Genomic DNA, 13,478 nt, shown 5'->3' on the forward strand with positions numbered 1-13,478 from the left:
AACAGACTAAAAACCATTAGCATCAGTATGCTATTGAAAATAAGTATTTTCAACATATTAGTGTGCAAGTTAATCAGTGATTGAAAATTATCAGAACCTAACAATTAAAGGGAAATTAGTTTTTATGAGGATTCCTATTTAAAAATTGACAATTGCTGTATGGTGTAGCAAGGAAGTTCGAAAATGTGTTTATTTTATATTCTGGTTTTTAACAAGTGTTATGCCCCACATGCATTACATAGATTAAAATGTATTGTATTCAACTGTGACATCAGATTTAAATCTCTTGCCTAACTACACGTGGGAGTCCCTCAGTGTATATAAGTAAAATTGTGTAGTCATTACAGAGTATCAGAGTTGTTTGGTTGAATGATGATGTACAACAGCTATATAGTGTAAAACACAAGCATCATTTTTTACTCAATGCAAAGAAATAGTGTAGGGAAAAATAAAAGGTGAAAAGAAAACCACAGAGCTTCAGGGTCATAGGACTTGTATAAGAAGGTAAATCCGTTGAGGATAAAAATTGTCATGGAATTACAATTATTTGAAAAATAGAGAGTTAGATATGGTATCTTCCGCTACACGATATTTTAGAAATAAAATACACAAACCTGATCTTGGCACAATAATTCCACTTTTTCCTCAGCAATAGAAGTTCGCTCATCATCTTTTTCAGACTCACATTTATCTTGGCCTCCAGAACCACCAGATTGGCTAGCTGTTTGAGAACCAGCATCTGAACCAGCTCCCATGACCTTTTCATACACATGTTCAACAACTTTACGAACTTGAAGCATATCACTAGCAGATAACCGCTCTCTAGAATTAAAAAGTTAAAATTAATAAAAAAAGAACAAAACAAATTAATAATAGCCACCTGACATAAATTGACCCAAGGATAAAATAATGTAATTTCAAAATTAATGTTCCTCTGGAAAAAATTCTTTGATGGAAAATTTTTAAATACAGTTTAAGTTATAAACACTTTTCTAACACATGCTTACAGCTTACGAACTTAACAGAAAAACAATTTCCATTAAGTTCTCAAGCAATTTAATATTTTGATAATTTCTTTATTGCCCTTAAAAACATGTTGATAAAATACAACATAAATTTCTCATTGTGCTTTTTTACACGTTATATTTCATGTATAATTGCTTTTCTTTTAAAAAATTAACAACTTATTTCTTAAACTACCAATTCTTTGATTCCCTTGTATCTAAATTTGCCCTATTTGAAATTTGACACTTTCCTTCCTCTTTTTTGGATACTATGAAATGTCTTCTCCTCTAAGCAATAGGAAGTGTCAACAATATAACAGAAAAGAGTAGTGATATGTACAATTGATAAAATTATTTTTTTTCGAAATGTTAAGCTAAATATTTTGATAAATAAATACTTTGAGATAAATAGCTCATTTCTAAAATCAACTCCATAAATATAAATTAATAATTTTAAAGTATGGTGAAAATTTTGAAACAATGGTGAGTTGGTTTGAGGCTTGATGTATATGCCCTACATTTAGTGTATTGGTAGAGTTTAAGATACATTAAAATAATTAAATTGCAAAATAAAATTCAATTTATTAATAAAGTGTTTCAATACATTTATTTATTCAAATTCAAAATGTGCAGTTTCAAAATGAGTGGATATGAAAAATAGAACGCAATTTTTAAATTAAGTGAATATGAATTTAAATTCCCATTGCAATTCATATAACTTGAATAGGAATCACTATGTTAAATTTTTAAATCGCATAAATGCAAATCCGGATGTGCAATTTTTAAATCATGTGAATACGAAGTGTGTAGTTTTATATTTAAATCGATTAAATTCTAATATTGATATGTGATTTGTAAACATTCTGAATATTTAACATGATATTGGATTTTTAAATCGTGAGAATATGAATAAGATTCGTACTTTCGCAATTCAACTTCTTTCATACATCGTTTCGGATTAAAATTTGGAAAATTCTAGAGTTCAGCAAGTCTTGTTCTCTTAGTTTTGATTTCATTCGGCATTTTTGCAGCTTTGGAGGAAAATGTTGCCAGGAAGCATAAAATATGGGGTGCAATATGCTGTAACTGTATCATTGAAACTGTATCATCTAGCTATTTTCTTTTATTTTGAATAATGTCTTTTTTTTTTTACAAAAACTATGCTTTTTATATTTTTCATGTCAAATGTCAGATATATTATTTTGAACAAATATAGTGAAAAATGCTTAGCAAATGATGCATTCAGTGTATTGGGCAGAGTTTTGTTTGCCGGTCAAGCTAATTGAGTCACCTAGAAGATATTGATAATGTAAAATAGAGTGCATTGCTGGCAGTAGATTTTCTGCATAGTTAAAAATAATCTTGTTGTTGAATAATATTTTTATTAATACGTCACAAAGTTCCGTTAAAATATCTTTGGACAGCTCGCAGATCTCACCAGTTTTTTCCACCAATTTCTCACTAGTATTTTAACTCACATACCTTTTGCTAGCTAGCTTGGTCACATAATGTTTAAATTTGTTAACAATGTTCTCTCATTTGTTAAAGTTATACTAATATTTTAAATAAATTATTCTAAGAGAATTTAACCTTTTATATTTTCTCCACCCTCATTTATTTTTCAGAAAGTAATAAACATACTCAGGATAAAACTTTCCAATAACAAAAAGAACAGTTTATAAGAGCATCAGTACAACCCAAGGTAAAAAATAAACAAAATGGTCACTAAAAAAACCTACTCGCGTGTCTACATTTCAAGTAGAATATTTCATTATTTTGTCAGTTTAATTGGAAATCCTGTATAGATGGGACATCATCAGCTATGACATTAGAAAGGATAACATGAGAGAAAAAAGAACTTCTAGGGGGAAAAATGTTTAAAAAAATGCTTTGATTTTTATAACAAGTTTCAAAATTTTGTGGAGAAACTTCACTCAATGCGGAAAAGTTGGTAACTCTGCTTGCAAATAATAATTCACATTACAATAAACACAACAATTTTCCCAAAACTTTTACTATCTCAAATATTTTATAAAAATGTTTTGGATTTTGTCTTTTTACTTTCTGGAAGACACATGGGACAATATATTATTAAAATTATAAAAAATATTTTTAATTACAAAAATAAATTATAATTAACAAAAGGGCAATTCCACGGAAGTGTCAACTTTTAAGTGAATTTTTTTTTTTATGAATTGCATATTTTAATTTTAAGAATATGTTCCAAAATAGTCAAAGTCTGCGTATTGCCGTTTCATTTTTGATAATTTTAATTTTTTTGAATCTGGCAGCATTCTAAAGTAATCACATGGCAGACAAGTTAATTGTTCACATTTGTGCTCAAATTGTTTTCTTGAAAAATACTTATAAAATAAAAGAAATGTATCTTTCTTTTGCAATATTTTGATAAAAATATGCATATAGAACAAAATTTAAACATTTTAAGTTTAATATATAAAATAAAAGTAACTTCTTTTACGTCATTCCGTCACATGTCTTAATAATGCATAAATTTCCTGAGAACGAAGATAAGATGTGACATTGGCAAGTTAGATATAAAACCTCTTCAGAGACAACCTAATTTTCAAACTGTTGAAATTTTTACTAATTCTTACATAAATATTAATTCTGTTTATCTGTTACATTCTGTTTATCATTTACATATTAATAAAACATTTTTTAAATAAAGGCTTTCTTCTACTAAACTTTTTGTCATTCTGTCACGGTCATTCCGTCACAGCAAATATATGTTAATAACTGCTAGCCAACCTGAGGTTAATTTTCCAAATTCACATTTTACATTGCTTACACATTATACTAAAAGTATAAAATAGTTCAGAAAAATAATAGCTGCAAATTCGCAGAAACTACCAGTTCTAAGCGGCATGCCAAAAGCTTGGTTGCCAAAATGTCATTCCGTCACGCAAATAAAAAGTTCGTAAAATTAAAAGTAAAAAAGATAGAAAATCCTGTTTTTTTAGTTTATGAAGCGCATTATGCCAATAATAATGATATGCATGAGAAAAATTTTTTTTTATTTGAAATTAGATACATAGAAACTTCAATTAATTGTTATTTTGCAAGTCAAAATGTCATTCCGTCACATATGGAATTGCCCAAAAGCGAAAGATTAGAAATGGCAATATTTTTGACTAAAAAGGTATTTGCTGTACGCATAGAAGAAGTGATAAATAACTTTAATTTCTATTGCAAATTAAGTGCTATATTAGATTTCAAAGCGTGCTGAACCTAGTGCAAATTGTATATATATGTATATATTTAAATATATATATGTATGTATATATATATATATGTATATATATGTATGTATATATATATATGTATATATATATGTATGTATATATATATATATGTATATATATGTATGTATATATATATATGTATATATATATGTATGTATATATATATATACACACATACAGTGAAACCTCTTGGGAGGGACTACTCTCTGTTCCATAGTAAAATGGTTGTGAACGGAGGTTGGTCTAAGGGGTTACCTCCATTCACTTCAAAATGTTAACAAAGGTACATGATTTTTATTTTACTTAGTGTTATTTTCTTGTTGCAGAAATGCCACTTAATGTTTGCGTCATGAAAACTGGATAAATTTTTTATAGATTGTTCTAAGGAGTATGACTGACTAGGTTTTTCAATGCTTACATTAGTAAATATTTAATTCAAGTCAGGTATTTTGTATGACTATTTCATTTCAGTAACTCAAAAATAATACATTGAGAGAATAAAGAAGTTAGAACAATATTTAAACTTGTTTTAAACATTTGTAGGTAAATACAACAGAGTTAGTAATGTTTCACTTTAGTCAGTAATGTTTGCCAAAATTAAACACATCGGTATCATAAAAATATATATATACAGTAGGGAACCAATTATCCGGAATGATCGGGACCATCGCTATTCCGGATAACTAATTTTTCCGGTTTTCTGAATTGCTACAAAAAGCCGTTTTTTTATTGTTAAACCCAACTAAAAAAAATTTTTTTTTTGGAAATAATCTTAAAAAGAAGAAAAAACGATGGAGTAATACACTAATGATTATTTCCAAAATGATGGTAAGGTAAACATCTTTCAAAAAAGAACAAAAAATCCTAAAATCTTACGAGGAAAAAAAAAAATTTTTTTTTTTAAAAAATGGTGGGAAAATTTATCGAATTTCGTTCCGGTTTTTTGGTTTTCTGATTTCCGGACAACGGGTTCTGTACTGCATATATATTTTATTTCCTATATTTTTCAAAAAGAAAAAAGGATATCAAATTATCTTATTCAACAATTATTTTTAAATAAATAGAAGCAAAGTGATAGCCAAATAAAAAAACAAATGTGGTTTATAAACAATTCCTACAACAAACTTTTGACAGAATGTCCACTCTTACATATTTCAACTCAAGGTTCAAACATTCCTTAAAAACTAGGGTTCTCCTAACATTATATTTGCTGTGATGTGGATCGAAGTTTAATGAATAGATATTTAAATTAAATATTTAGTAAATTTATGGGCCTGTAAACTCGTAATACTTACCGAAATTGTGTATTTTGTGCCATTCTACAAGATAAGGCTTATCTCAGCAGGTTTTTAAAAAAACTAATAAACCTGTTCTCAAAACACAAATCAGGGTCAATACAATAAAATGTGATGAAAGTATTCTAATAATAAGAACTGAGTAATGTGAGAATGGCACAAACCTCAAAATTAAATTTTTATTTTGCAAAATTTTTTAGAAATAAAATGTAGCAATAAAATTTTATTTGTTACAGCATTTTACTTCAAGCTTAACCCAACTTCATATACATATTAACAGCTTATTATTAAAAAAAAATCTCTCAAATATTGCCCCACTGTTAGTTATCATGAAATTTTGCCTTTAATATTAGACCTCAGCAGTAAATTCGTTGAAAAAGGTAGTGAAAATTTCAAGTAAAAAAAAAAAAAAAATCCCAGAAAGCTTCTATGATCAATAAAATAATAACAAGTGAAGTTCGATTAAGGGAAAGAGCCTCAACTAGCCTTGGAGACATGGGTTTACTTTTTACCTGTAAGCAAAGGCAGTATTTCTAGCAAGACAAATTTTACCCTAAAGGGAACGGTGCACAAGGTGAAACCTTCTTCAGAATTTGCTAATTTGTCTGATCACCCAAATGATTAATGAAAAATCAAATAACATATTCATGCTAACTAACAAAGAAAGAAAATAACATAAAATATCCTTGACTAAAACACGAGCAAATTAAAGTAAGAATATACAATTTTATAAGAATTAGGGAGGCTCATAGGGTAAAAGAAAATTGCAAGGGAAAAACAATAACCCTCAACAGTTTTAAACTTTAGCATATATGTCTTAATGATACGTACTTTCGAAGAGGTTTTGCACCAGATGATTGCACAGGAAGAAGACAGAAAGGTATTTTATTGAACCTAGGCATATTTTTCTGCAAAAGTAATAAAGTTATTACCTTCTAACACAGCACAAATTAACAATACAAAAGCAAGAATTAACAAAAGTATGGAAGAAAGTGTATATAAGTAAAATTATTCACTAATACAAAACATCACTACTAAATTCTCAGATCATAAACATCATGCTAAACTAATTTGTAATTAAAAATTTTCTTTTTAAATGTTTAAAATAATAATGAATGGATGACTTTTGAGAAGCATACATTGTAATACACAAATTAAGAATTTATTTATAAAATTACAAGGCTAAATAGTTAAATGACATTTATGCCTTTTACCAAAAGAACAATGAATGGTTATAGAGGTTACTAGAGAGAGATTGATCAATGCTAAGGGGTAATGATAGTATAAGGTCATCGAAGAGCTTTTAAATCTGAATATAGCTTGAAATGTGTGCTTATGAAAACAGACATAGCTCTAAATGAATTTAAGAAAATGAAAAATGCTCAAAATGAATATTTAAGAGAATGGATACAGCTCGAAATGCATGTTTTCAAAAATGGATATAGCTCAAAATGCATATTTATAAAAAATGACTGAGCTTGAAAATTACTTTCTTCTGCAGCAGGTGTGATGAAAAAAAAGTGAAAGAAAAATATGCAAGTCATTTTCGGAAACAAATGAGTGGGGTGAGATGCTTAAATAATCTATTTTTAAGGTCAAGTTCATCCCCACTTTCAGCTGAAATTCAACTTTATTATTTTTACCGTAGTTACTTATATATTCTGATATTATTTCTTATATATTTTTGGGACTCGGAAATATACGATTTCGAAATTTAGAGATGCTAGAGCAAAAATGATGCAACATTATGAGCACATAGATAAAAGAGGGATGCGTGAACTGCATTATTTATTCTATTCTTAACGTTTATTTTAAAAATTTTTAGCTGCTTAATCATTTGATATATTTATAGCTGGGATATTAAAAATTTATCAATAATTTTATGCCTTAATTTTGTGCAAAACGAGATTATATGTTTATTGTAATTATAAAAGAAATAATGCAATCGTGACCATTTTATGCTTTAATTTTTGCAAAAAGAGATTTCTTTATTTTTTTAAATATATCTTTTAAAAATTATTTGAAAGGTTTTTAGCTGTTATCATTATATAGGTAAAAATTTAAAACTAGTTAAAAGCAACAGGATGCCTTGGTGATTATTTTGTGTTGTAGGATTTTGTGCAAAACAAGATTTATTTTTATTTCATTTAATTATTTTTAATACTTCATTGAATTATAGTAAAGATTTTTACTTGTTTAGGCATATTTAGGCGAGCATTTGATTGAATAATATTCAGGTATTTCAAATCAAATTATGATAAAGTGACGGGATCACAATTGTTAAATATGGTACAATTTTGCACCTAGTAAGATTTTTTTCATAAATTTATTGTATTTTGATAAGTTAATTTTTATTACATTTAGGCTCTTAATCATTTGGTTTACATAAAATTCTAGTATTTTAAATTGGTATTTATTAACGTGAAGCATTTGTGATTGTGTTGCATTTGAATTGTGCACAATTGAACATGGCATGTACATTTGAAATTTTGTGTACATTTGAAAAGTTATCTAATATTGTCCATAATATAATTAAAAATATTGCCAGTACTAATTACTTAGCATATTTAAGGTTCCCTCTGTGAACCATTAAGTTTGAGCCTTAGTGCATGAAAAATCCGATCATTAAATCAAAAGTTATTCAAGATGTTCCATAATATGAAGAAATTACTTTTGTGCAGAGAATCTTCTGTATCCACTTCCTCAAATGACCTAGGAAAATGGACTAAAGTGAAAAATGAAATTTTTCTTTATTTTTACTCAATCCACATATTTTATCAATGTAAATTAATAAACATATTATTCACTGCGTAATAAATTAAACTTACTAACGAAAACTAACTATTAGTTAAAAAAATTTTCTTTTAAGTTATTATTATATTATTTAAAATATTTTAGTGTTCAACTGAAATATTTTAAATGAAAAGTAAAACTAAGATTATGAATTTTAAAACCCCTTAGAATGATTTTCTGTGTCCACCACTGCTTCATCTGAAAAAGTAAGAAGTGGCTGGTCTGCTTGTATTTTGTATTTAGGTTACTTGTAATTACAGTTACAGTTGTAATCAAAATTCTGATAAGTTGTAATCATGATGACAAGTAATTCAATAATATAATCAATTAATGCAATCTATTACATTCTTGATCACTTCTGTTTCAAGTTAGTACCCCTAATCATGAAGACTATATCATAGTCTGTTAAAATCTGATTATTATATGAAAAGTTATTACGGCCTTCTGTACTGTATAATAAACTGCCTACTGTGTAAGACATAAAAAATGCATTATTTTAGTGTTCAACTGAAATATTTTAAATGAAAAGTAAAACTAAGATTATGAATTTTAAAACCCCTTAGAATGATTTTCTGTGTCCACCACTGCTTCATCTGAAAAAGTAAGAAGTGGCTGGTCTGCTTGTATTTTGTATTTAGGTTACTTGTAATTACAGTTACAGTTGTAATCAAAAGTCTGATAAGTTGTAATCATGATGACAAGTAATTCAATAATATAATCAATTAATGCAATCTATTACATTCTTGATCACTTCTGTTTCAAGTTAGTACCCCTAATCATGAAGACTATATCATAGTCTGTTAAAATCTGATTATTATATGAAAAGTTATTACGGCCTTCTGTACTGTATAATAAACTGCCTACTGTGTAAGACATAAAAAATTTTATAAGTAATTTAACAATTATGTTCAATAGTAGTGAAATATTTTAAAGTTTCAGCAAATTTGTAGAGACAATTTATGGGTATTAAAGCTTAAAATTTTAAAACCTCACCCACAAATTTTCCTGGCTGCATTAAGGGTTTTGTTATGGCGTTAAAATTTTGGGCTCATTGCTTAACACTGTAAAGGCACATTTCAAGCTATGTCCATTTTCAAAAACACTCATTTTCAGCTATGTCCATTTTCCTAAACATGCATTTCCAGCAGCATCCATATTGGAAACATACATTTTGAGCTGTGTCTATTTTTGAAAACATGCATTTCAAGCTATCTCCACATTTGGAAACATACATTTTGAACCATGTCTAGATTTAAAAGCTCACAGACAAGGTATGAAAGGATAGATGCATACATTGGAGAATTAAAATAACATAGATTTTTCTATCAATATTTTTTGGGCTATGAGTAAGGTTTTAATACACCATGCATAATCATGTAAGTCGAAATTGGAAATAATAAAAGCACTTACATTTAGTGAAATAAAAAATATGTATAAAAATCTTAATCAAAAAAAGATTTATTTAAACCATTATTTATAATTACTTAAACTATAAACACTCAACATACTGCAGTACTGGCAATAGCACCATCTGTTGAGAAATAAGAGAAGTATTTTGCCAATAGCGGATATTTTATTGCCAAAAATTTTCTTTTAAATTTCTTCATCAAATGCAGAGAAATTTGAGAATATACAGGTTAACAGGAGATAGCCTTAAAATACAGGAGTTTTTGCTAAAAAACAGAAGACTTCGCAGGTACGTAGATACTCTTTGTGAATTTTATATAAATAAAAAACATGCATAACAAAAGTTTCTTTTGTGGCAAATATATTTAAAACAGTTTTGAATTAATTACAGATTCATGTTGGGGTTTAGTCAAGTACAAGCTAATTCAATCAACCATGTGAAGGAACTAATTCCAAAATTATTTTTACATATTTCTTGCAGTAACACTCAGAATCATAAAGCAGATGGACTCTACAAAATTCTTAATGAAAATGTTTTGCAAATGAGGCAACTAATTGTCTGCACAACCGCCCTATGATTCAAATAAAAGTATTTAAGGTTACAAGCTGTTTTTATTATGGATTTATAAAAAGCATTTTCATGTTACCTCGAACATAAAATTGCTGGAAGAATTTATATAAAATTCTTTTTCAATGTAGCTTTTGTGTTTCTTTAGCGCTTAATTTTTTTTTTTTATCCTTCTGTGCAAAGGAGAGACATAGTGACTGTCATTTGTATGCATACATAAAAGAATACATATATTGAACAAAATTACATATATTGAACAAAATTACATCTTCCTTTTTTTTGCACTTGGAGAATCACATAAGTAACGGAATAGAAACTTTAAAATTAGTGGAGCACTAAGAAATTTTTTTGGAACATAAATTATTGAATCAACAGTCTTGAGATTGGCAGAATTCTACAAATTAGAGGAAGAATCACATGCCAGAACTTTTCAAGTATTACACATTAGAATGAATGTTATATTACACTTAAGATAGACAATGAAATCCCTGTTCCTTCATCTGAAGTCATGGGTGCAAGTTGGAAAAAAGGCCAAGACTGAAAATTTTTTGACTGAAATACCTAACATACACAATACCCCATCGACATATGCAAGCTATCTAAGAAAGCTTTACCATAATACATCAAGTTTAAATACTGTACAAAAAATATTTATTCATCTGTCTTTTGATAAAATAACAACAGGACATAAGAAAGTAGACCAATAACGTAGACCTAAAAAGATTTTTAAGGACAGAAAAAAAAAAGTCAGATTTCCGTCTTCGAGTCAGTCTTGTTTCCGTCTTACTCCCGCCCGCGGACATTTTCGAAAGACGGAAATCCGTCCTGGGGACTGAAGACTTGCACACATGTCTAAAGTACACTGAAATATTTGAAATTATTTTTCCCACTTTTATTATTTTCACAATATTATAAGGCTACAATTACATACATCAACATGTTAAAAATAAACCCATTAATGTGTGTAAATAAATGAATTGTTTAAATATGATTGGCTAGAATTATTTTTCTCTTGAGTATTAACTTTTATCATATTTTTTTTAAAAATGATAAAACTCAAGCAGATTTTGTTTCTTTTCTCAAATTTAGTCAAGACTGCAGCATTTTTATTACAGTAATTTGATTCTGATAGAACAGAATTTTGAATTCGACATTTTCTTGGATAGTAATAAATAAAGAGTACTGGCTCCATATTTTATCTGTGAGAGGAATTAAATGGTAATGAAAATGTGTGTAGTAGAAAGTTATAATTTGAGCAATATTGGTAAGCATGCTTACAGAGAACTTTTTTTTTAAACATATTAAAATATTTTCAAATGAATAAAAGTTTTCCCTTACAGATACTACTACATCTGTAACCCATGAGGGAATGGTTTCATGTAATAATAATTCTTCAGTTTCTCGCCCAGCATCACCAACAAGAAGTCGTAATAAAGTCCGTCCACCAACTTCACTAAAAAAGAAATAAAATCAGGTGGAACCAAAAACTTTTATTTAACATAAAAATTTTCAACAATATTGACATAAAAATTTTCAACAATATTGACATAAAAATTATATTTATTAAAACACATAAAAGTTTGTCTGAATTATAATAGCTTCAAATATCAAGACATTAATAAAGCAGTACTAAAAAATATGCACTTCTATTCTATGAATTTCCACATGGTTTTTAAAATCTTGGAATTTTAATATGTTAGTCTGACTCAGCAATTATAAGAACATGATATTGAATTATCTTGCTTTTTATATGCTCAATTTGTGACAGTAAGTAGCAAATTCATTTTGCCACTTTCTTTTTTAAATAGAATACTATTACAACACAAGAATTTTGAATCACATATTTGAGTAATCACTATTTGACGATAAATTTGTGGAGTTTTTGGATTATTTATGCAACAATTATTGTTATGGATTTCCATTTTGTTCTTAAAATCCTGATATTTATAATGCACAACTAAGGCTTATGAATTTTGAATCGTGCATTTAAGTAATTTCTTTTCATGCAGGCAGCACTAAATAAACTCACGACAATTTCATGTCTTATTGATAATTTTTCAACAGTAATTGTTTCAATCTTTTTTGAATCCCAATTTTTTTAATAGTACAGTAGTATTACGACAATCACATTGAGTAAAAATATTCGATTAGGATGATTTCATTGAAAACTCCTGAGGTTTTGTCGCCGCTTTTTAAACAGTTATGGATTTCCAGAAATTCAAAGTCAAACAGATTTTTTTAATTCGATGTGATTAAATCATGCTAATTTCTGCATCATCAAAATTAATCTTTAACTAATTTTTCCAATTACAAAAAAACGCCACATTACAACAAAATGCCAAAAAACACAAACATCACACACATGCCTTGAAGAAAAATCTGGATTTTGGAGGTTTCCTGATTTTAGAAGTCTGCATTTTTAAGCTATACTGTATTATTTACAAAATAAATTCTCATCAAGGTTCGTAGTTAAATTTTTTAACAAAAAATAAAAACCTTTAAGCACTAAAAATATTTACATCTTCACTTAAAAAAAAAAAAAATCATATTTAAGCTATGCACATTAATAAAGATTTTTCATTCACTATTGCTGAAATTTCTTGATACATATACATAAAACACAAAATTAACTAATAGCAAAAACATTTTCAGAGAGTTTACATAATCATGATAAAAATATCTTGTTCTGGGTAAAGAACTTTGATTCTTTAGAATTTTTATCTGATTCTTTAGAATTTTTAAGAAATGATGCAGTAAAATGATTTTTTTACTATTGGTAATATACTCCTATAAATAAGGAACAATTATTTAATTACAAATATTAAACATATTTATTTAGTATAAGGCTTTCATGGCTTAGTTTTAAATAACAGTGCATTTTCTTTTTTAGGTGGCAGAGAGAAGATAGATTTAGCAATACTAAAGTGTGTACATGCTTAGTTACTTCTAAACATACATACTTGAGCATTAGAGTATAAAATGAGGCTGCTGAAATCTTTTTAATAATGTAGTTAAAAATTTTTTTTTAATTCATGAAGGAACAAGAAAAATTATTAATCACCCATATATGATATGTTATAAAGGTGCTACCATTCATAAAAGGGTAAGAGCTATTTCTTCAAACAAATAAGGAAAAGGCTGTTTGCCA

At 27.6% G+C, this 13,478-nt stretch overlaps 1 protein-coding gene across 2 annotated transcripts in view; it reads right to left on the bottom strand.

Moving 5' to 3' along the window:
* Nucleotides 1–13,478, bottom strand: part of LOC107451024 (WD repeat-containing protein 48) — a 77,011-nt gene that overhangs the window by 15,218 nt on the left and 48,315 nt on the right. For both annotated transcript variants that reach the window (XM_016066990.5, XM_016066991.5), the window contains exons 16-18: nt 11,669–11,783; nt 6,394–6,470; nt 615–822 (exon numbers count right to left, since the gene is read on the bottom strand). In XM_016066990.5, the coding sequence (XP_015922476.1) occupies nt 615–822; nt 6,394–6,470; nt 11,669–11,783 (400 nt within the window). The remainder of the gene's footprint in view (nt 1–614; nt 823–6,393; nt 6,471–11,668; nt 11,784–13,478) is intronic.

Source organism: Parasteatoda tepidariorum, chromosome 11, assembly GCF_982258835.1.
Source record: "Parasteatoda tepidariorum strain Cologne lab strain chromosome 11, Ptep-v5.0, whole genome shotgun sequence".
Classification (NCBI taxonomy): Eukaryota; Metazoa; Arthropoda; class Arachnida; order Araneae; family Theridiidae; genus Parasteatoda; species Parasteatoda tepidariorum.